The following is a 23,275-nucleotide window of genomic DNA, read 5'->3' on the forward strand; positions in this document are numbered from 1 at the left end:
TACACACTAACCTACCTGAATCCTATACTGACCACTACACAGGACACTAACCTACCTGATTCCTATACTGACCACTACACTACACACTAACCTACCTGATTCCTATACTGACCACTACACTACACTACCCTAACCACTGACCACTACACTATACAATACACTGACCTATCTCATTCCTATACACTTACACTAACCTACTTGATTCCTACATCGACCACTACACTACACACTGACCTACCTGATTCCCATACTGACCACTACACAATACTACACTATATCCACTGACCACTACACTACACACCCCACCCACTGACCACTACACTACATGCCACACTGACCACTATACTAAACTACATGCCACACTGCCACTATACTACACTACACGCCACACTGACCACTATACTAAACTACACGCCACACTGACCACTATACTACACTACATGCCACACTGACCACTATACTACACTACACGCTAAACACTGACCACTAAACTATACTACACGCCACTGACCACTACACTACACTACATGCCACACTAACCACTACACTACACACCACACTGACCACTATACTACACTACACACTGACCACTACACTACACTACACACCACACTGACCACTACACTACACGCCACACTGACCACTACACTACACTACATTCCACACTGACCACTACACTACATGCCACACTGACCACTACACTACATTACACGCCACACTGACCACTACACTACACTACATGCCACACTGAGTATTCAGTGAAATGAATCAAAAAATATGGTAAATAATCAAAGTTCAGTGAAAAATCAAAGAAATTTAAAAAAGAAAAAAGAGGGGGACACACCCCCAAGTAATGTGACAGGTAAATAACCTGAAAGGCAGCTAGAAAGTGAGATCTAGCTGGATAATGTGTAATATAAACACACCGTGATAAGTGAGGGGACACAAAAATAAATAATAATGAGAACCTCAAATGAAGTCCATATAATTTATACGTGTAACTCCAAAATGTAAATGTGATAGTCCAAGGTCAAAATGGCCTATACAGTCCAAAGAAATATATATATGCAATGTATTTCCTTTTTTGGAGTTGGTCAAAAGTTCTTTGTGGAAAAGACCAAATGACTGTAGAGGAATGGAAGATGTTGTGATCTTCTCAGGTATGGAACTCAGATGTTCTTAATAAGCAGTTGGAACCTCATCCTCAATCCATAATGGTATCCAAATAAACAAGTATAAAGATGGGTACTCTTACCGGAAAGTGTGGACATACACGTCAGCGACGGTATGTCAAACACGCATGTACGAGCTCCTAGGCAGCCATGATGTCAATGGGGAAGCTGTTTGATGTGCCAGCCTTTAATCCGCCAGGACGGGTCCAATCCAATGAGAGGAGACAGCTCGTGCAGGTGTTCGAGCTGCTCTTCAACTGCCCCAGTTGAAGAGCTCTGCCGCTCGAAACATGTCGGGTACATAGCTCATACGCTACTTGCTCATTACGCCATATTTTACTTGTGATCACTTGTACTCGTCTTTCACTGGGCTTGTACTTTTTTATCTATTTTATATATTTTTATCCAGTTTTTTGTTTATTTTGGCTTTTATTTTCTATGCCTAATAAAGGCTTGTTTTGGGATTAACCGCACTATGTGAGTACGTTTTCCCTTACATGGTTTCTACGTTTGGCCTGCATATTACACTCTTTCATCTGAGAACCACACCTGCACGAGCTGTCTCCTCTCATTGGATTGGACCCGTCCTGGCGGATTAAAGGCTGGCACATCAAACAGCTTCCCCATTGACATCATGGCTGCCTAGGAGCTCGTACATGCGTGTTTGACATACCGTCGCTGACGTGTATGTCCACACTTTCCGGTAAGAGTACCCATCTTTATACTTGTTTATTTGGATACCATTATGGATTGCTGATGAGGTTCCAACTGCTTATTAAGAACATCTGAGTTCCATACCTGAGAAGATCACAACATCTTCCATTCCTCTACAGTCATTTGGTCTTTTCCACAAAGAACTTTTGACCAACTCCAAAAAAGGAAATACATTGCATATATATATTTCTTTGGACTGTATAGGCCATTTTGACCTTGGACTATCACATTTACATTTTGGAGTTACACGTATAAATTATATGGACTTCATTTGAGGTTCTCATTATTATTTATTTTTGTGTCCCCTCACTTATCACGGTGTGTTTATATTACACATTATCCAGCTAGATCTCACTTTCTAGCTGCCTTTCAGGTTATTTACCTGTCACATTACTTGGGGGTGTGTCCCCCTCTTTTTTCTTTTTTAAATTTCTTTGATTTTTCACTGAACTTTGATTATTTACCATATTTTTTGATTCATTTCACTGAATACTCAGCGCTGCACTTTTTCTTTTTTATTCTTTGTACACAATATTGTCTTTTGTTGGTGCTAGCTGCTACTGGTTTACAATATTTACAGTTAGCGCAACTTTTTTTCCTCATTTTACATGCCACACTGACCACTACACAACACGCCACAATGACCACTACACTACACGCCACACTGATCACTATACTACACACCACACCACACTGACCACTATACTACACTACACACCACGCTGACCACTACACTACTACACTAGTGCACAATACACTACCCACAGGCCACTACACAATACACTACATACTGACCACTACACAATACTCTACCCACAGACCATTACACCACACACTATACACAATACACACTACACTAAACACACACAATACACAATACACTACCCACAACACATTACACTGACTTTATGGCTGCTCCCTCTCTCACCAGACCATATCTACTCCCCCGGGCCAGCAACAAAACTCAGGAGTGAGGAGTCTCTAACTTTTTTTTCTTCCATGATCTGCTGCTCTGCCTCTGCTGCCGCCTGTCACGCTGCCAGACTGCCTGCCCCGGCGGGGACATGATCGGTGACCCGGAGAGGAGGAGAAGAAGACATTGGTGATCGGGCACAGACTGCCTGCCCCAGCTGGGACATGATCGATCGGTGACCCGGAGAGGAGGAGAACAAGACATCGGTGATCATCGGGCACAGACTGCATGCGCTGGCGGGGGTTTGAGCGGGGACCCGGAGGGGAGGAGAACAAGACATCGGTGATCGGGCAAAGACTGCCTGCACTGACGGGGACATGAGCGGTGACCCGGAGAGGAGGAGGAGGAGACATCGGCCACAGCTCATAGTGAAGGCCAGCCCCGCTCCCCAGTGATTGAGGATAGGCCAGCCCCACCTGCCACACATGACCCCTTTCGCCCAATCACAGGGTGCCAGGGGCGGCCTGAGACTACACATGGCGGCCAGAGGTCACAGAAAAGTAAAATTGGGAGTATGGAGCAAGGGTGACACATACTGGGGCGGGATTTCGCCCCCCCCCCCCAATGTTGCATCTGGGGCTTATTCCCCCTCGCACCCCCCATGATACGCCACCGCGTCTTGTACGTCACTGCGTTCTTGGCGATCGGAATTTCCAACAACATTTGTGTGACTGTGTGTATGCAAGACAAGTTTGAGCGAACATCTGTCGGGAAAAAAAACACGGTTTTAATGTCGGAAAAAAAGTAATGCAGTTATTTATTGTGACATGTAAGGTGACATAAAATTACTGAAAGGTCCACTTTCATTATTACCATGTAGCAAGAGTAGTGGGTAGACAATAAATCTCGCTATAAGCAAACAGAAGTTCACCCAAAAAAAAACAATATTTTGGCAGTTATCTACATTATATTCGGAGTGCTGGGAATAGCTGCATTTCTAGCCCAACTCACCCAATGGTATGAAACACTACAAGCACTGGTTTGTAGTAGAAGAGGGAAGGATTAGCCAGATCACATAGATAAATGCAGAAAATCTAGAACCAATTATGCTTGCTAAGTATCTATAGCTGCTTAGTTGTTAACTAAAACAATATGGATAATTACCGTGGTTGCAAAAAAAAAAAAAACGTAACAACTGCAAAATTAGAATGTAGAATTATAAGTAAAATGAATCAAATGAAATAGTTCCGCTGGCAGTTTATTAATAAGGAAATGCTAAAATATTATTAGTGTACTTTATATTTGTTCAAAAAAGGACAGCTTTTTAAGTTCCTATGTGTTACATTATCTATGCAGTATATTATATGATTCATTTATCCACCCAATGTGGTATATAGGCCATTATTTTCCAAACCAGCAAAGCTTTTTTTTTGTTTTGGAACGATTCGTGACATATTAAAACCCTTGCCAGTTTTAATGCCTATTGGAAGATTTCACCTCTCTTCTTCTTCGCCGACAGGGACACAGACAGAAGTACAAACTTGGCAGGGGTTGTAATCCTTCAAACACTACCCAAGTCTAAAAAACAAAATGTGCCTTTAGTTATAATTTATTGTGTAGCTATTAGTGAATCTCGCAAACCTCCTGAAATCAGTTTTCAAGTTTTAATGAATTAGGTGGAAGCAGGTGGCAACCATAGACATTATGTGATCAAAGTTTTATTCAGCTATTGCCTGGAAAGCCTACAGTCTATTAGGAATATTAGCTGACAACCTGTTTTTCTTGTCAACTATAATGACCATACATGTTATGTTTTCATTTTATGATTTCCTTTAGATCGGCTCCCGGATTCCGATAAGCTCCCCGCCCACAGACCCTGACAACCAACGGGCAGGTTTGTCGTGAAGAGGCCCTTGTCCTCATCAACATGGGGACACGGTGCTTTGGGGTGGGGGGGCTGCAAAGCACCCACCCCTGCCCCAAAGCACCCACCTCCCATCTTGAGGGCATGCGGTCTGGTATGGCTCGGAAGGGGCGGGGTGCACGCTCGTCCCCACCGCCTTTCCTGACCGGCCGGGCTGCGTGCTTGGATAAGGGTCTGGTATGGATTTTGGGGGACCCCCATGCCATTTTTGCGGCGTAGGGGGTTTCCCTTAAAATCCATACCAGACCTAAGGGCCTGGTATGCTCCTGGAGGGGAACCCATGACGTTTTTTTATTTAAAATTTGGCGTGGAGTTCCCCCTTATGATTTATACCAAACACAGTGCCTGGTATTGGCGGAAATCCAAGTCGGATCCCCATTCACTGAAAGCTGGACGTATGTTGGCTTCAACACATTTTACCTTTCCCGGAGAGCCAGCTCGGCGCTGGCTCCCGTGACGGGGCTTGTAGGTGGTCAATCTCGCCAATAAAAGCAGCGAGATTGACACAATATCGCCGTCACCTACTGTATTAATAGGAATGCAGAGGGACTGGCAGGCACACAATATATTTCACACAAAGAAAGCAGTATAGAGAGAACAGAACACGTTTTCATAGTAAACAGTATAGCAGGCACATGTCAGGAATATGAAAAGTTGGGTTCACATATTCTTTAACATATTCACAGTAACATATTGAAGCAGAACTGGTGGGTGTGAAGGTGAAGGGACTTTTAAGGGGACCGTGAGGTGCATGCGCAATAGAAAACCGACTGTAAAGCCACAAGGCTTAACTTCCTTTTTCCTCTACTTCAGATGTCGGCGCCTTCACCTGAAGCCGGTTGAAGAAGGTCATCGCTGGATCCAGAGACAGGAAAGTGTCCTTATACTAAAAGTCAGCTGCTACAGTATTTTTTTGGGGGAGTCTGGAGCTATGCTTTAAGCTAGTCTGCATGGAGCCTTAGTATGGTCTAGAGCAGGGCTCACCAAACAAAGGGCCAGTATACTGCCCTTCAGACTTTAAGAGGGCCAAACTGTGGTCACCAGAAGTAGAAAATGTCTCAGCATCAGTGGGAGTAAAAAATACCTCATCTTTGGTGTCAGTGAGAGGAATTTTGTCCCATCATTTGTCACTGGGAAGAATTGGGCCTCATTGTTGGTGTCACTGGAGGAATTGTACCCTGTTGTTGGGTCTCATCGGAAGGAACTGTGCCCCATCGTTGGTGTCATTGGGAGGAATTGTGCCCTATTGTTAGTGTCATTGGGAGGAATTGTTCCCCTATTATTGTTGTCTTTGGGAGGAATTGTGCCTCATTGTTGGTGTCTTTGGGAGGAATTTTGCCCCATTGTTTGTGTCATTGGGAGAAATTGTGCCCCATCATTGACGTCACTGGGCCCCATCTTTGGTGTCATTGGGAGGAATTGTGCACCATCGCTGGTGTCATTAGGAAAAATGTTGTCCCTTTGTTGGTGTCAGCGAATGAAATAGTGCCCCCAAGGGCCATATAAAAGCAAGCAAAGGGAAGGATTTTGTCCCTTTGTTGGGCCAGGCCCCAGGCCACAGTTTGGAAACCACTGGTCTAGAGATTAGTGTACACCTCTCTGCAGCAAAATGCCCTCTCTGCAGCAAAATGCACAGCAAGGCCTAAATCTGTCCAATAAAGTGGTTCCTAATTATAATGGTCACAGAAGACCTTATCAGCCTGTTCATGCTAACACTAATTTGGCATGATTAGGCAGAATAGCAGATTGTAGAGTGCCCTTAAGAGGCCTTTACTCTGAGGTTTGAGGAGATTTGTTAGTATATATTCATAGCATTGATACAGATATGTAGGTCTTCTGCTAGAGCATATGGTGTTAAGAAAAATCAATACAGTCCACTCTTAGAAGGTCACAGGTTTAATAAGTCCAGTTAATATAACCTCACTGAGCGGATATAGGCAGCCATCATAACTTCTTATGGTCTCATTTCTGGCCACCAAATATGTCCCATACTTTCATTATCTGCTGGTTTTATATGTAGACCCGGGGGTGGATTTACCAAATATACTGTGCACTTTGCAAAGTGCAGATGCCCCTAGTAAAGGAGGTAAAGCTTCACTTTGCAAAGAGCACCCAATCACGTGCAAGGAAAAAAAAAAAGCATTTTTGCTTGCACATGATTGGATGATGGCAGACAGCAGAGCTCACCCTCTTTTTGCCTTTAGTAAATCAACCCCTAGACCAGTGATCGCGAACCCGTGGCACGCGTGCCGCTGCCGGCACGCCGAGCCCTCTCTTTGGTCACGCCATGAAAAATGAGAAAAGCACACACTAAAATCTATTCGTCCACACCGCACCGCAAACTACATCTCCCACAGTTCTCTAGGCTAGCTGTGACAAAGAAGAAGTGTCCGGGGGGTGACGTTAGTGCGTGCGCATGCTAATCCAATCAAAGAAGCTGTCTCATCCACACCGCACTCACCATTAAACAAATCAGCGGTGACATACTGGGCTTGACTGGGAGAACACGGGGCTGGAATCAGAGTAGACTTGCGGGCGGGAATGAGCTGCTGGAGCAAGGTGAGACACTGGAAGACAAGTGTTATTGTGGACTGTACAGTACAGTTATCTTGTCAGTCCTAAGCAAAAAAGGGTTCACACCTCTCCAGTCCTGCCCCACTCTCAGACATCAGGTGCTAGCTCTGCAAACAATCAATTGTGCAAAAAGAACAGCCTCATTATTAGTGTCATTGGGAAACATTGTGCCCCATCATTGGTGTCATTCGGCCTCATTGGGAAACATTTTTCATCATTGGTATCATTGTGCCTCATTTTTGGTGTCATTGGGAAACATGGTGCCCCATCATTGGTGTCATTGTGCCTCATTATTGGTGTCATTGGGAAACATTGTGCATCATTATTGGTGTTATTGTGCCTCATTATTGGTGTCATTGGGAAACATTGTGCCTCATTTTTGTTGTCATTGCATGTGTCAAGTAGGTGAGTGCATGTGTCAGGTAGGTCAGTGTAATGGTCAGGTAGATCAGTGTAATGGTCAGGTAGGTGAGTGCATGTGTTAGGTAGGTGAGTACATGTGTCAGGTAGATCAGTGTAATGGTCAGGTAGGTGAGTGCATGTTTCAGGTAGATGAGTGCATGTGTCAGGTAGGTGAGTGCATGTGTCAGGTAGGTCAGTGTAATGGTCAGGTAGGTGAGTGCATGTGTCAGGTAGGTGAGTGTAATGCAGGGCCGATCCTAGGCAGGGTGCATAGGGTGCATTGCACCCAGGCGCCTGCAAAGGTGGGGGTGCCAAACATCTAATAGACTCTCTAACAGAAGCCCTCTCTGTGTCCATCACAGAGGCTCTCCCTCCAGGTCCCAATAAAGTACTCTGCTTATCTTCCTGCATTTTGTTTATTGTTAAGAGATCATGTAAGGATCCCAGGGTAATGAAGACTTTGTGGGGGAGCATCTCTGTGGTTGAGTCATTGCCATAGAAACATTTGTAAAGGGGAGGGGTTAGTAAAATGACGACACCCATGTGGGGGCGCCAGAAATATTTCTGCACCCAGGCGTCTGTGACCCTAGGATCGGCCCTGGTGTAATGGTCAGGTAGGTAAGTGCATGTGTCAGGTAGGTGAGTGCATGTGTCAGGTAGGTGAGTGTAATGGTCAGGTAGAAGAGTGCATGTGTCAGGTAGGTCAATGTATGTTGCACAGTGTATTTTGAGCACAATGCATTCCTGATCCCTGCATTCTGAGCGAATCTGGCGGGATCATATGTTTGTGGTCCCTTAGGGATCATTCAGAGAGGGATGATCAGTCCCATCCTCTGTACAGAGCCACTGGTAGGTTTAATTCTGTGTTGGCACTTTGAAAGAAATAAGTTGGTTTTGCGTCATGGTTTGGGCACTCGGGCTCAAAAAGGTTCGCCATCACTGCCCTAGACTGTTAAAAGAAACTAGTAAATATTTTCAGCAATTGCTCACCGTCAGTTTATTTATGAAGCTAACAGAAAGCATTCCTGGATGTGATTTTCCAGGGTTTGCCTCTCTTGTTTAGGTTTTATATTGGAGATCCTATTTTGTACCTAGATTTAGTTGACTACCTGTATATAAAACACTGCAGTTAGCATTCTCGCTTAAAGACAAAGGCGAAAAAAACGATTACAGGACATGCCACCCGAAGAGTATAATTTTTGTTAATGACTGCCTATTAAAAAGTGCTTTGTTCATATACTTACACTGAGAGCATGAACATACAATTACTATACAGCACTGAGAAGAAAAAAGCAAAACATATGTGTAATGAGCGCGTGTGTGCATACACATATAGAACGCATTTACACCAATCACACATGGGAATGCACTGCCCCCATTAGACTTGTTGCAGGTGCCATTCATTGTTAATAGCAGCACCCCATACACATCTAACAAGCACGCAAGCGCATTGCGGCCAACAAAATGCATGGCACCGCAGCACCATGCAGTTTGATGCGGCGCAGTTTTAATAGTCGCACCCAACGTACGTTTTACACACATTGTGGTGTGTACTGGCCCGAGCAAAGATCAATGTAAAATAATGTTTCAAACAATAACTCAAATTGATAACATTATTTACATTAGGATGATCACATTCACTATACAAACAGATAAAAAACAAAAACAATTGGTTCAGTTTATGTACGCTGTCTGACTAAAGATTATTTTGAATTCAAATACAGGTGACAAAGAGCAATGAGGATCTGCATGTAACTTCAGCTGCCTCTACCTATGGATCTTCTGATGGTTCTGACATGCGGTTTTCACAAAACTCTGCTTATACTTTTTATTACCTCATGATCTGTTTGATTTTCTCAGTTTACTGACAGGAATACTTTAAAGCCATCTTACATTCATTAGTTAAACAAATCTTTTTTTGCTTTTACTTACAGTTACTGTTTTTCTACTTCCTGGTCTCTTTAAGGCACTGGTGATGTCACACTGGCCTTACAGCTGCATTCTGGGAAGTTCCTGTCACATGTTCCAGGAGGAAGACCCAGAGTTCTAGGCAGAGTTCCAGGAAGTAAAGGGAGATGGATTCATCTTCCCTTAATAAAAATTACCAATGTGAGAATAATGGGAAGAAAAAGGTATGCAAAGAAAAAAAAATCCTGCAATTATTAAAGGTATTTGTAGATTGCCATTACCAAACATTTCTAAAGGTGCTTTTGTTGTTGTTTTTCTGATAAGGGTGAAGTTCAAAGGAAGTATACAAGTAAATCCCACTCCAGATGATAACATACTGTACATAACTGCTACAGACTTATGTAATTTATTATTAATAAAACTAACATTTCTATTTCAGTCTGCAGCCAGCTGTCATTTTCTATAACTGCCAAAAGATCTAGTCACTACCTTGCAGCTATAGTAACCATGACAATAAAAGGGGCATTTAATATACTATATGCGTACTGCACACCCTCAGACATCTACTTCCTGCTCATGTGACTGGCTGGATCACTGCTTTTTACTGCTTTTGCCTTATGACAACACTGTGACTGATCATGTGATTAGAGAAGGCAGAACATCCCACTTAGCATTCCCACTTCCTTCAGTTTAAGAAGTCAGTAGAGTGATTTGTTGCAGCACCTACAGCACGTAAGCAAGTAAAAATATGCAATGGCATTTACTGAAATCCTTGTAATGTAAATCAGTGGTCAAGAAAAAAAGAAAAGAAAAGAAGAGGTACAGCTTAAATTCTAGTGTATAGAAATTCTGATGTGATACCAAAAAATTCCTGGCGTGACACAAATAAGTGAAGGTGACACAAAATCGTAAGGTCAATTGCTATGCATCACTAAAACTAAACAATTGACTAGAAATAAAAATACACGTGAAAAACAAAAATAACTTGTAAATGAAAACAATATATGAATGTGTATAAAGTCTATGAATGAATGAGATTGTGCAAACAAAAAAGACTACAGGTGAGGTATTAGTCCATATGCTCCCAGATATCTTAAAGAAAACTTCTTTAAAAGAGTGAACTTCACAGCGAATGTCTTCAGAGAAAAGGATAGTACAGGGCTGACACAACCTTCCACCAAGGCACACCTGAGTGACAAAACAATGCCCTTACCAGATGTGGAGACCACAATGGTGGTCAGACTGGACCCGGGTATATTTAGAGTCACCCAAATGACTGTATGTAGCACACTGGATCTGCTTCAAGCTATTTCCCATCGGTCAGAACGGATGAATGGCTCAGATGCAAAAAGAAAAGAAAAGGGCCCATAGTGCAACTTTGCAAAACAATTTAATGATCAAAGTAAAATATTGCACTTACAGATAGGTGGAGAATCATAAGCCCAATAAGGTGCACAAAGTGCGGTTTCAAAAGCTGGATCTCGGCGTCCTCTATGGCTTCCCCTTCCTGGGTCAGTTCAGGTTAGCGTGAAAAACGTCAGAATGCAGGCCACGCCTATGCATTTCGTCATACGTGACGTCGTCTGGGACTGGCTGCTGCTTCCATGTGCTGACGCATGCCCTTATATATAGTGTCAGTGGTCGCCAACCTTTTGGACCTCTCTGACCACTAAACTCGATTTTCGAATCTGTGGACCACGAACATGATTTTAACATGCCTTATACACACAATGCTCCGACTCTCTGTCCCCCTCACTCTGGATAACATTACTGCCTTATACACACAATGCTCCAGCTCTCTTCCCCCTCTCCCTTGATCACACTGCTGCCTTATACACATGTAGCGCCCTGCTCCCATTGAGTGGGCGCTATGTGTTAAATTATAGTTGCCTGTGCAGTAGTTTTGTCTCAGAATGATTATTCTAAATTGTTGGTTCTGTTCAGCTCGGCTGGGTTGCACAAGTTTCCCCCTGGCGGTGGGTGTCGCTGTCACCGCAGGTCACGGTTGGAGAGGCAACGGGCTGGATGTATTGGGTATCTCTCTCTCAGAAGAGGCTCAGGGGGAGTGGTCAACCCGCTGTGCATTCTGCGGAGGGGTACTTAAGGGACAGATGTCGTTTGGCGGAGTTCGTCTTCCGATCTCGCCCTGAGGGCCCTCCTGGCCTCAAGGATGCTGAGCTGTTTTGTAGCCCCAGAAACTAGGCCCCAGAAACTCCTGGGCCTAGCAACTGATAGTAGGCCCAGGAGTTTCTGGGGCCTACTGATCCAGGGATGGCCCTTCGCTACCTTATCTATGGAAGGAAACTGAACCAGTGGGATTCAATTGATGGATGTACCCTGGCGGATTTACCTCACTGTGCTGCTGGTCTGGCTGAAAGATTCTTGGCACTGTGAGTCATGTAACTTTTGTTGGAACTATATCGGGTGTGCAGTCGGTTACCTGATCTTCTGGCAGAAGATTGTGGGACGGCCTAGCGACACTTATCAAGTCTGTGGCAGAGACTTTGTCGACTTTCAACATCAGCTGCTAGACCTGTGAGAGTAGGCCTATCTGGTGGTTGCTAAAATCCAGTGTGGATCCTCTGGATCTAAGTGGTACCCGTGATCCCTAAAGCGAAAGTACCTGAGTCTTTCCCTGTCCCTCTACCCCTCTACTTTGTTAATAAAACCCTTGAAAGAGACTTTGGGGTTGATTTACTAAAGGCAAACCGACTATGCACTTTGCAAAGTGCAGTTGCACTCTGCAAGCGCAAGTACTCCAGAGCTTAGTAAATGAGATAAGGCTTCACTTTGCAAAGAATATCCAATCGCATGCAAGGAAAATACAGCATTTTTGCTTGCACAATGCACATGATTGGATGATGGAATTCAGTAGAACTTCTGCTCATTTAATAATCTCCGGAGCAACTACACTTGCAAAGTGCACAGTCTTTTTGCCTTTAGTAAATCAACCCCACTGTGTTGGTGCGTACATTCTTATGCACAACTCTTCAAGGACAACCCCTGAAGCGAGCGTATGGAACAGTAGGATAACGGAAGGCCCAAATCTAAACCAGCAGCTCCTTCAGGGGTAGTGCTACTCACACAATGCTCCAGCTCATTGTCCCCTCTCCCTGGATCACACTGCTGCCTTATACACACAATGTTTCGGCTCTCTCCCCCTCCCCCTGGATCATACTGCTGCTTTATACACACAATGCTCCACCTCTCTTCCCCCCTCCCCCTGGATCATACTGCTGCCTTATACACACAATGCTCCAACTCTCTGTCTCCCTCCCCCTGGATCACACTTCTGCCTTATAAACATAATGCTTCGGCTTTCTGTCCCCCTCCCCCTGGATTACACTGCTGCCTTATACACACAATGTTCCAGCTCACTGCCTCCCTCCCCCTGGATCACACTGCCGTCTTATACATACAATGTTTTGGCTCTCTGTCCCCTTCACACTGCTGCCTTGCACAGACTCACCTGTAGGTCTCATCTTTTTATCCAGCCATGCTTGAGCTTCATGCTCCCTCCCACAGTGCTGCCATTGGAAGTCCCCTCCTTCTTCACCTCCCATTCTATGCACTTCAGTATTGACTGTCGGCGCACATTGAAAACCACACTGGAAACAACATTGGATGGTGTACATCATCACAATGTTGATTTGTGGCAGAATCCGTGAGGACAACCAAAATTTTCTCATGGACCATCAGTGGTCCTTGGACCACTGGTTGGTGACTGTTGATGCAAATAACTGACGTGAAGAGCATTGGGGGTTATTTACGAAAGGCAAATCCACTTTGCACTACTAGTGCAAACTACAAGTGCAAAGTGCCCTTGAAATTATCCTGAAAGTGCACTTGGAAAAGCAGTCGCTGTAAATCTGAGGGGTAGATCTGAAATGAGGGGAAGCTCTGCTGATTTTATCATCCAATCATGTGCAAGCTAAAATGCTGTTTTTTATTTTCCTTGCATGTCCCCCTCGGATCTACAGCGACTGCACTTCTTAGTGCACATTCAGTGCAATTTTAAGTGCACTTGTAGTTGGCACCTGTAGTGCAAAGTGAATTTGTCTTTAGTAAATAACCCCCATTGTTTTTTATTTCTCAACATTTTCCACAATCATTTAGCACCAAGATGTTACTCAGTGTTTTCCAGAAAACATGGAAGTTTGCACATCAGTTTTTTTTCCCAAAGCTCACAATCCTACGTCCGTATCCCACACAAAGACACAGGCCAATTTAGAAGGAAGCTAGTTAACCTATCAGTTGCTTTGGATTTCATGGGAAACTTAGAAAAACATGGGGAGAACAAATAAACTCCATGAAAATAATACAAGAAAAAAATTCCCACTACTAGCGCTACACCATAAGGACAATAAAACACAGTGTTTTGTGTAAAAAAAAGATAAAGAAACCCTTTCCGTGCAGCTGTCAATCACCTGAGAACATGGGCAAAGAACTGAAACAAAAAATACAGCGCTCGAGGATGGAGTACGAATCACTTTATAGTCTTAAAGTATTGCAAAAAAATACACATGAACTAAAAAATATAAATAAAAACTGCACACTAGGCAGAAAGTTTACATAAGCGAATCTATTGCAAAGTCCCCAAACACTTGAACAGTAACCATAAGGTGATGGTGGGATAGCAACCTGAAATCACTGCTGGGAGAAAGCTTCCAACCAAAGTACATGAAAATAGCCTATTAGGTATCGAATATCCAAAGCAGCAAGGCAAGCTTGCTATTCACTAAACCACCGGACTAGACCACTGTACCTTTATTTGTATTTTAAGTGCTACAAAACTACTGTAAAGTCAACCAAGTAGAGAAACGGAATGAATCATACACTATATTCTCAAAAATATTGGGACGCCTACCTTTACACGCACATGAACTTTAATGGCATCCAAGTCTTAGTCCGTAGGATTCAATATTGAGTTGGCCCACCCTTTGCACCTATAACAGCTCCAACTCTTCTGGGAAGGCTGTCTACAAGGTTTAGGAGTGTGCATTTGTAATGTCAGGCACTGATGATGAACGAGAAGGCCTGGCTTGCAGTCTAATTCATCCCAAAGGTGTTCTATCGGGTTAAGGTCAGGCCAGTCAAGTTCCTCCACCGCTCATTCACACAATATTGCCAAAAGTATAGGGCCACCCCCTCCAAATCATTTGGTGGAGGGGGGATTATGGTGTGGGGTTGTTTTTCAGGGATTGGCCCCTTAGTTCCAGTGAAGGGAACTCTTAAGGCATCAGCATACCAAGACATTTTGGGGATGGCCCCTTCCTCTCCCAACATGACTGCACACCAGTGCACAAACAAGGTCCATGAACGCATGGATGAGCGAGTTTGGGGTGGAGGAACCGGATTGGCCTGCAGAGAATCCTCACCTCAACCCGACAGAACACCTTTGGGAGCCAGGCCTTCTTGCCCAACATCAGTGCCTGACCTCACAAATGTGCTTCTGGAAGAATGGCCAAACATTCCTATAGACACACTCCTAAACCTTGTGGACAACCTTCCCAGAAGAGGTGAAGCTGTTATAGGGTGGGCCAACTCAATATTGAACCCTGCGGACAAAGATCCCATTAAAGTTCATGTACATGTAAAGACAGGCGTCCCAATCATTTTAATTCTATAATAATCATGGCTGTCAACCATGTCTTTGATTTTAGAGTTTGTTGGTTGTTTTGTCTACAGAAAATAGTTCGAACCTGTGTATGATTGAGTGGTATGCATCTGTTAAAAAATCCTTTTGACATCCTTTCTAACATTCACAAGTTCTGGGACAGAAATGTACTTTGGAAAATTGCTAGGCTCAGCTCTGCTTGGTGCCATCATGCTATGAATGTTTACTATTTTACAGCATATTCTTAAGCCTCGTACACACGACCGAGGAACGCGACGGGCGAAACACATCGTTTTCCTCGTCGAGTTCCTTGTTAGGCTGTCGAGGAACTCGATGAGGCAAGTTTGTCGAGGAAATAGAGAACATGCTCTCTTTTTGGCTCGACTGGATCCTCGACAGTTTCCTCGTCGAAAAATGTACACACGACCGGTTTCCTCGGCAAAAAAAAAAATCCCAGCAAGTTTCTTGCTGGTTTTTGCCGAGAAACTTGGTCGTGTGTACGAGGCCTGAGATTGAGCACATGTAATGACCTTATCTTTACCATCATATGTTGAGTGTTGTTCATGTGGAAATTTGTGGACATACTTACCTTACCCTCACATTTCTAAACTGAGATATTTTGTTATTTGTTTCCTTGCTCTGTTCACAAAGTTCTAAAGAAAGAAATCCTTGCCTACCTCCAGTGAAATCATTAGGCTAGGTAGGAGGAGGTCATGTAGTAGGGATCTTGGAGAGGCAGACGTAACAATATATACAATCCCTGAAATAGTGCCAGGCATGGCAAGCACAGATTGCAGCAACTGCAAATGTTTTTGCTTCCCGTCTTTGGCATAACGGGATTTCTTTGATTTCTTTTTTTTTCATTTGTTTGCATTGATCTCGCAGGTAGTACAGTAATGCCGCGTACACACCATCGTTTTCTGCGATGGAAAAATGCGACGCTTTATGTGCTTTAAAAAAACGTCATTTTTCAAACTTCAATTTGAACAACGACGTAGCATACACACCATCGCTTTTTCACAACGCTCTAGCACAGCGCAGTTCCGTCAATCACGCACGACGTCACTATAAAGGGTCGTTTCCATGCGGAAGACGGCCTCTTTTGCTGATATCGTGTTGCTGCGTGTTAATAAAAGTTTGGTGAGATACGATTCGTGATTTTCAGTGACTGTGCTTTAAATATCGTTTTCTTGTCTATAAGCTGAAAAACACCTTAACGAATGTGCTGATTCCATTCTGAACAGTCGTTTTACATGAATGAGCGCTGCCGTCTCCTAACTTGCTTCTGAGCATGCGCGGGCTTAAATCGACGTTTTTACGTACACACGGTCAATGTTTAGAACACAGAAAACGACGTCGGCCAAAAACGACACATAAAATTGAAGCATGCTTCAATTTTTTTCTGTCGTTTTTTAGAAGACATAAAACGACGTTTTTGCCCACACACGGTCAATTAAATTGACGTTTTTGAAAATGACGTTTTTTTCCATCGCAGAAAACGATGGTGTGTACGCGGCATAATTTGTGATTATCTCAATCTTCAGGCTGGCTCTTATCAAAGCAATCATTTTTCTTCTGAGGCCTATGTATAACATGACCTTTACTTAGTCAATAATCTCTCATGCGTTTTTGGAGATTTATACTCAAGCATCTCAAGGTTTTTTCAGAATCATGTGAATAGTATTCTTTTATTCATTGGAGTAATTATGCAATTTGCTAACAACTATCCTCTTAGGAAGCTTGTCCCATATAGTGAATGCTTTGCCCTGCATGTGAATGCTGCATTGAAGCAGAAATTCATTCAACTCTATAAGCATCCCAAGCTGGCCGCAAGTCATTCAGTGCTTTTAATCCACTCTCTATCCTTTAGACACATTATACAAATGTAATGTACACTCTCAAAAGTAAACATGCAAATGGTTCTCTTTTTCAGGGGGATGAAGGTGGTTTGGTTATAAGGACATTGCACGCCATGTATGAAAACAGGCAGCAATCTGGTTTGGCCTCTAGAGAATTAAAGACCCTTTCAGTGTGGAGAAACCCTGTCAAGGGCTAAAGGAGGGTGTGTTAGTGAGGTGCTGATGTGTTGATGATTAGAAATTATTTGAGATGTCAGCACAGCTGGAGGCTGAAGCACTATATATGTCAGTGATAGCCCTTTATCATATTTGATTATTACATCAGAGACTAAAATCATGAGATGAGTACTGCAGAGGAACTGCTATATATATATACTGCAGGTCCCTAGAGCAAGACATTGATGTACAGTATAATGCAGTTCCATCGAGCAGGATCCCATATATAATGCAGGTCTATACAGCAGAGCAACTAATAAATTATTTACACCAATGAAAGACATAACCCTATATAATCCTAGAAGGCAGAACCAAGGCTGCCATAAAACAGCCTTCAATTTTTAAAAAGAGGCACACGTGACATTAAATATTATTTGTACATTGCAAAAAAGTTCATCCGAGATTTGTAGAAGGAAAGACATTTACAAAAGTTTAATTTGCAGCAGAGGTAAGTCATTTAAACAGCAGTGACAGAAGCTGTAAACTACACATATGGCGAGAACGTCAAAACTAATTATACAGTAAGCATATAATAGGGGACATCCCTGTGAAAGGTCCCTAGAAACGTAACAAGACACAACAGTCTTATTATAGTCATCAGAGAATAGAACCTTCATTAAAAACACAAATAATGCAATCCTATGACTGGAAGGAGCCTGCAAGTCACAGAATGTATCCTTCACATGATCACATCAACAAACAGGACCATCACATCCCAACCAGCAACCTTCACATGATCACATCACCAAACAGGACCATCACATCCGAACCAGCAACCTTCACATGATCACATCACCAAACAGGACCATCACATCCCAACCAGCAACCTTCACATGATCACATCAACGAACAGGACCATCACATCCCAACCAGCAACCTTCACATGATCAAATCACCAAACAGGACCATCACATCCTAACCAGCAACCTTCATATGATCAAATCACCAAACAGGACCATCACATCCCAACCAGCAACCTTCACATGATCACATCACCAAACAGGACCATCACATCCCAACCAGCAACCTTCACATGATCACATCACCAAACAGGACCACCACATCCCAACCAGCAACATTCACATGATCACATCACCAAACAGGACCATCACATCCCAACCAGCAACCTTCACATGATCACATCACCAAACAGGACCATCACATCCCAACCAGCAACCTTCACATGATCACATCACCAAACAGGACCATCACATCCCAACCAGCAACATTCACATGATCACATCACCAAACAGGACCATCACATCCCAACCAGCAACCATCACATGATCACATCACCAAACAGGACCATCACATCCCAACCAGCAACATTCACATGATCACATCACCAAACAGGACCATCACATCCCAACCAGCAACCTTCACACAATCACATCACCAAACAGGACCATCACATCCCAACCAGCAACCATCACATGATCACATCACCAAACAGGACCATCACATCCCAACCAGCAACCTTCACATGATCACATCACCAAACAGGACCATCACATCCCAACCAGCAACCTTCACATGATCACATCACCAAACAGGACCATCACATCCCAACCAGCAACCTTCACATGATCAAATCACCAAACAGGACCATCACATCCCAACCAGCAACATTCACATCACCAAACAGGACCATCACATCCCAACCAGCAACCTTCACATGATCACATCACCAAACAGGACCATCACATCCCAACCAGCAACATTCACATGATCACATCACCAAACAGGACCATCACATCCCAACCAGGAACATTCACACGATCACATCACCAAACAGGACCATCACATCCCAACCAGCAACCTTCACATGATCACATCACCAAACAGGACCATCACATCCCAACCAGCATCCTTCACATGATCACATCACCAAACAGGACCATCACATCCCAACCAGCAACCTTTACACGATCACATCACCAAACAGGACCATCACATCCCAACCAGCATCCTTCACACGATCACATCACCAAACAGGACCATCACATCCCAACCAGCAACCTTCACATGATCACATCACCAAACAGGACCATCACATCCCAACCACCAACCTTCACATGATCACATCACCAAACAGGACACATGATCACATCACCAAACAGGACCATCACATCCCAACCAGCAACCTTCACACAGTAACATCACCAAACAGGACCATCACATCCCAACCAGCATCCTTCACATGATCACATCACCAAACAGGACCATCACATCCAAACCAGCAACCTTCACATGATCACATCACCAAACAGGACCATCACATCCCAACCAGCAACCTTCACATGATCACATCACCAAACAGGACCATCCCATCCCAACCAGCAACCTTCACATGATCACATCACCAAACAGGACCATCACATCCCAACCAGCAACCTTCACATGATCACATCACCAAACAGGACCATCACATCCCAACCAGCAACCTTCACATCCCAAACAGCAACCTTCACATGATCACATCACCAAACAGGACCATTACATCCCAACCAGCAACCTTCACATGACAGAAGGCAGAATAGAGCACTTGTATGACATTTTGAGCTATCCCATCACAGATCAGCAGTGATCTATCCCATCACAGATCAGCAGCATTACATCACTGGGCAGACCATTTACAGCACAGCTTATAAACATAGCATCCCAGGCAGGAATTGTGCCATAGATACAAGCAGAATACACCAGCAAGTGTCATATTTAATTTAGAAGAAGAACAATGTAGGAGTCTAGCAAGATTAGAGATTATATAGCATTATGCACTGTCATGTTATAATCCATGCATACTAAGCAGACAGATCCTGCAGCTTTGGGCAGGCTAAAGGATTTAGAGATGTTCCCTTATTCCTAACCAGGACCAGGTTAAGGAAATCACATACATAGATGGAGGTTTAACTCCATTAGTTCATCCACCAGCCACACAAGGTTCATAACTCTACCTGGTCATCTCAACCCCCCACGTAAATAGCTACTACTGGCTCAATGTATCCAGCCAGTACTCTACGTTACACATTTGACATCGCCAAGGGCAACAATACCATGCAAATACACCATCATCACTATTAAAGCAAATTATCCTTAAGTAGTAAGAATGAAGGCCCACCTGTCTGTCCTTTGCCAAGAGTCTTTTCCAGTCTGTAGGGTCCAACGTATTGGGCATGTTGCTGTTGCTGGTAAGGATGAATTCCACCTGCCTCCTTGCCACTGGACATGGTTCCTGAATAAGATCCCCCTTCTTTAAAAAAAATAAAAATATATAATACAGGCCTGTCCTTTTCTCCCAGGCTAGAACAAAAGAGCAGGGGGGGGAAAGACAGTGCAGAGGGTGGACTGTCCTCTTCCCTGCCACTCTTCTTCAAGGATCCCCTTCTATTTTTTTTTTTCTTGTAAATTTTTTTACTACGAGTTCTCTTCTTTTTTTTTCTTTTTTTTTTTTTTTTTAATGGGGGGGTAGAAGGGGGAAATTGATCTGTGCTCCTCTTTGCTGATGCATCCAAGGGGGAGGGGGGGAGTGGGGAGAGAGAGGAAGGGGGAGGGTGGAGGGGAAGCTACACTCCTGGTACCAGCATCATCAGGAGGAAGGCAGCCCTGGATACTGCTGGATGCAGATCGGATCTTCAGGCTGCTGCTGATGCTGTTCTTGATGATGTATTCCAGCCCCCTCCTTACAGGCTTTTCTTCTGTAATCTCTTTCTCTCTCTCTTCCTCCTCTGTAATGTGAAGGATGCTCTCTCTTTTTCTCCCTCTCTCTCTCTCTTTCTCTCTCTCTCCTTACATCAGCATCCGGGGATTCAGTGACAGCTACAATTAGTTTAACCCTTCCCTTGACTGGCTCTCCTGTGCTCCACTCCCCACCTCCACCCACATGCACACTCAGTCCCTGCAGCCTGCTGGGGAGGCACCAGCTGTAGTCACACAGCAGACAGTACAGCGAAAAGCGAATGGCGTTTGGGGGAGGGGTGAAGACCTCAGAAATTAGTTTAGGTTATTAGCCATTCACAATCTGAAACCAGCTGGGAGATCTGAACCACTAAGCGAAAAAAAAAAAAAGATGGGGATGGCGAGCAAGTGTTCAGAAATAAAATCCATCTCCGGGAGGGTAGGACGGTGGGGAGGAAAGCTCCACATTTATTATTCAGCAAAGACCTTTAAATGTATGGCTCGGGCCATTTCGTCATCCGCTACCAGCTCAGATACACCGACTAGGATTTATTTGGGAGGGTGACCGATGACATTAATTACTCGCTTTAGCCCCAGGTAACAAACCATGCATACTGTTTCCTGAAAAGGAAGTAATCTAATAATGAAACATTGTATCACAGGCCTCTGATTATAAGCTTTACCAATAATCTGTTTAAATGTCCATACAACGGGCGCGAAGGTCTTTGCTGGACAGCGGTTACACTATGGGGTTTATTTACTAAAAATGGAGAGTGCAAAATCTGGTGCAGCTGTGCATGGTAGCCAATCGGATTCTAACTTCAGCTTGTTCAATTAAAGGGGTTGTAAAGGTTAATTTTTTATTTTCTGAATAGGTTCCTTTAACCTCCCTGGCGGTATGATTATTTCAGAAAAAAGGTGCTGAAAGCGGTACCATTATTTGCAAGGAAATTTGGCGTTTTATACTGTAGGTCTGTAATTCTGATGCCGCATACACACCATCACTTTATGTGATGAAAAAAAACGACATTTTCTGTGAAGTAAAAAACAACGTTTTTGAAACTTCAATTTTCAAAGACGAAGTTGCCTACACACCATCGTTTTCTCACAATGTTCTAGCAAAGCGAGGTTACGTTCACCACGTTTTTCCATTGAAGCTCGCTTCATAACTAGCTTCTGGGCATGTGCGGGTGTAAAAACGTCGTTTTAAACAACTTTTTTTCCTACACACGGTCAATTTCTGTGAAGTAAAAAACGACGTTTTGAAAAACGACACATAAAATTGAAGCATGCTTACATTTTTTTTTGTCGTTTTTCAGAAGACATAAAACGATGTTTTCCCCCACACACGGTCATTTAAAGTGACGTTTTTAAAAACGTCGTTTTTTTTCATCACATAAAGTGATGGGGCCAGATTCACGTAGCGCAGCGGATCTATAGATCCGCTCGATCTACGTGAAATAAGATCCGCTCCCACAAGTTTAGGAGGCAAGTGGCTAATTCACAAACCACTTACCTCCAAACTTGCGACGGCGGATCCTAAATCCCCCGGCGGAATTCAAATTCCGCGGCTAGGGGAGTGTACTATTTAAATCAGGCGCGTTCCCGCGCCGATTTAAATGCGCATGCGCCGTCCGGGGAATTTCCCGGCGTGCATTGCTCCCACTGACGTCACTACGACGTCAGTGGTTTCGACGTGAGCGGGACTTGCGACGCGCGTGTTCGTGAATCGGCGTACACAAACGACGTTGAAAAATTTAAATTCGACGCGGGAACGCCGGCTATACTTAACATTGGCTGCGCCTGATGAAAGCAGGGGTAAGTATACGACGGGAAAACCGCTACGGAAACGACGTAAGAACACTGCGACGGGTCCGCGTACGTTCGCGAATTTGCGTATCTCGCTGATTTACATATTATTTATCGTAAATCAGCAGGAACGCCCCCGGCGCCATTTTTAAATTGAAAAAAAGATCCGACAGTGTAACACAGTGTAACACTGTCAGATCTTAGTCCTATCTATGCGTATCTGATTCTATGAATCAGGCGCATAGATAGGATCAGTGTAAGTCAGAGATACGATGGTGTATCTGTAGATACACCGTCGTATCTCTTTGTGAATCTGGCCCATGGTGTGTACGCGGCATTAGGAATAACTCACTTAAATCTGACCAAACAAGAGTCTAGTAGGCATCCCGGGTATGACATTTTTTTAAAAACAAAATTATAAATTATAATATAATAAATAATTATAAATAATTATAACAAATAATAATATAATTATAATAAAAATGATTCAAT

The 23,275-nt window shown here is 43.6% G+C and overlaps 1 protein-coding gene across 7 annotated transcripts in view; it reads right to left on the minus strand.

The window, feature by feature from the left end:
- Positions 1 to 21,408, minus strand: part of LOC120915320 (serine/threonine-protein kinase BRSK2-like) — a 375,368-nt gene extending 353,960 nt beyond the window's left edge. For 2 of the 7 annotated variants that reach the window (XM_040325720.1, XM_040325719.1), the window contains exon 1: positions 20,418 to 21,408. In XM_040325720.1, coding sequence (XP_040181654.1) covers positions 20,418 to 20,526 — 109 coding nt within the window. In that variant the 5' untranslated portion in view covers positions 20,527 to 21,408. The remainder of the gene's footprint in view (positions 1 to 20,417) is intronic. The other 5 variants (XM_040325718.1, XM_040325717.1, XM_040325723.1 and 2 more) reach the window with 3 other exon arrangements.
- Between the last annotated feature and the right edge of the window lie 1,867 nt (positions 21,409 to 23,275).

Source organism: Rana temporaria, chromosome 10, assembly GCF_905171775.1.
Source record: "Rana temporaria chromosome 10, aRanTem1.1, whole genome shotgun sequence".
In the NCBI taxonomy this organism is placed as follows: Eukaryota; Metazoa; Chordata; class Amphibia; order Anura; family Ranidae; genus Rana; species Rana temporaria.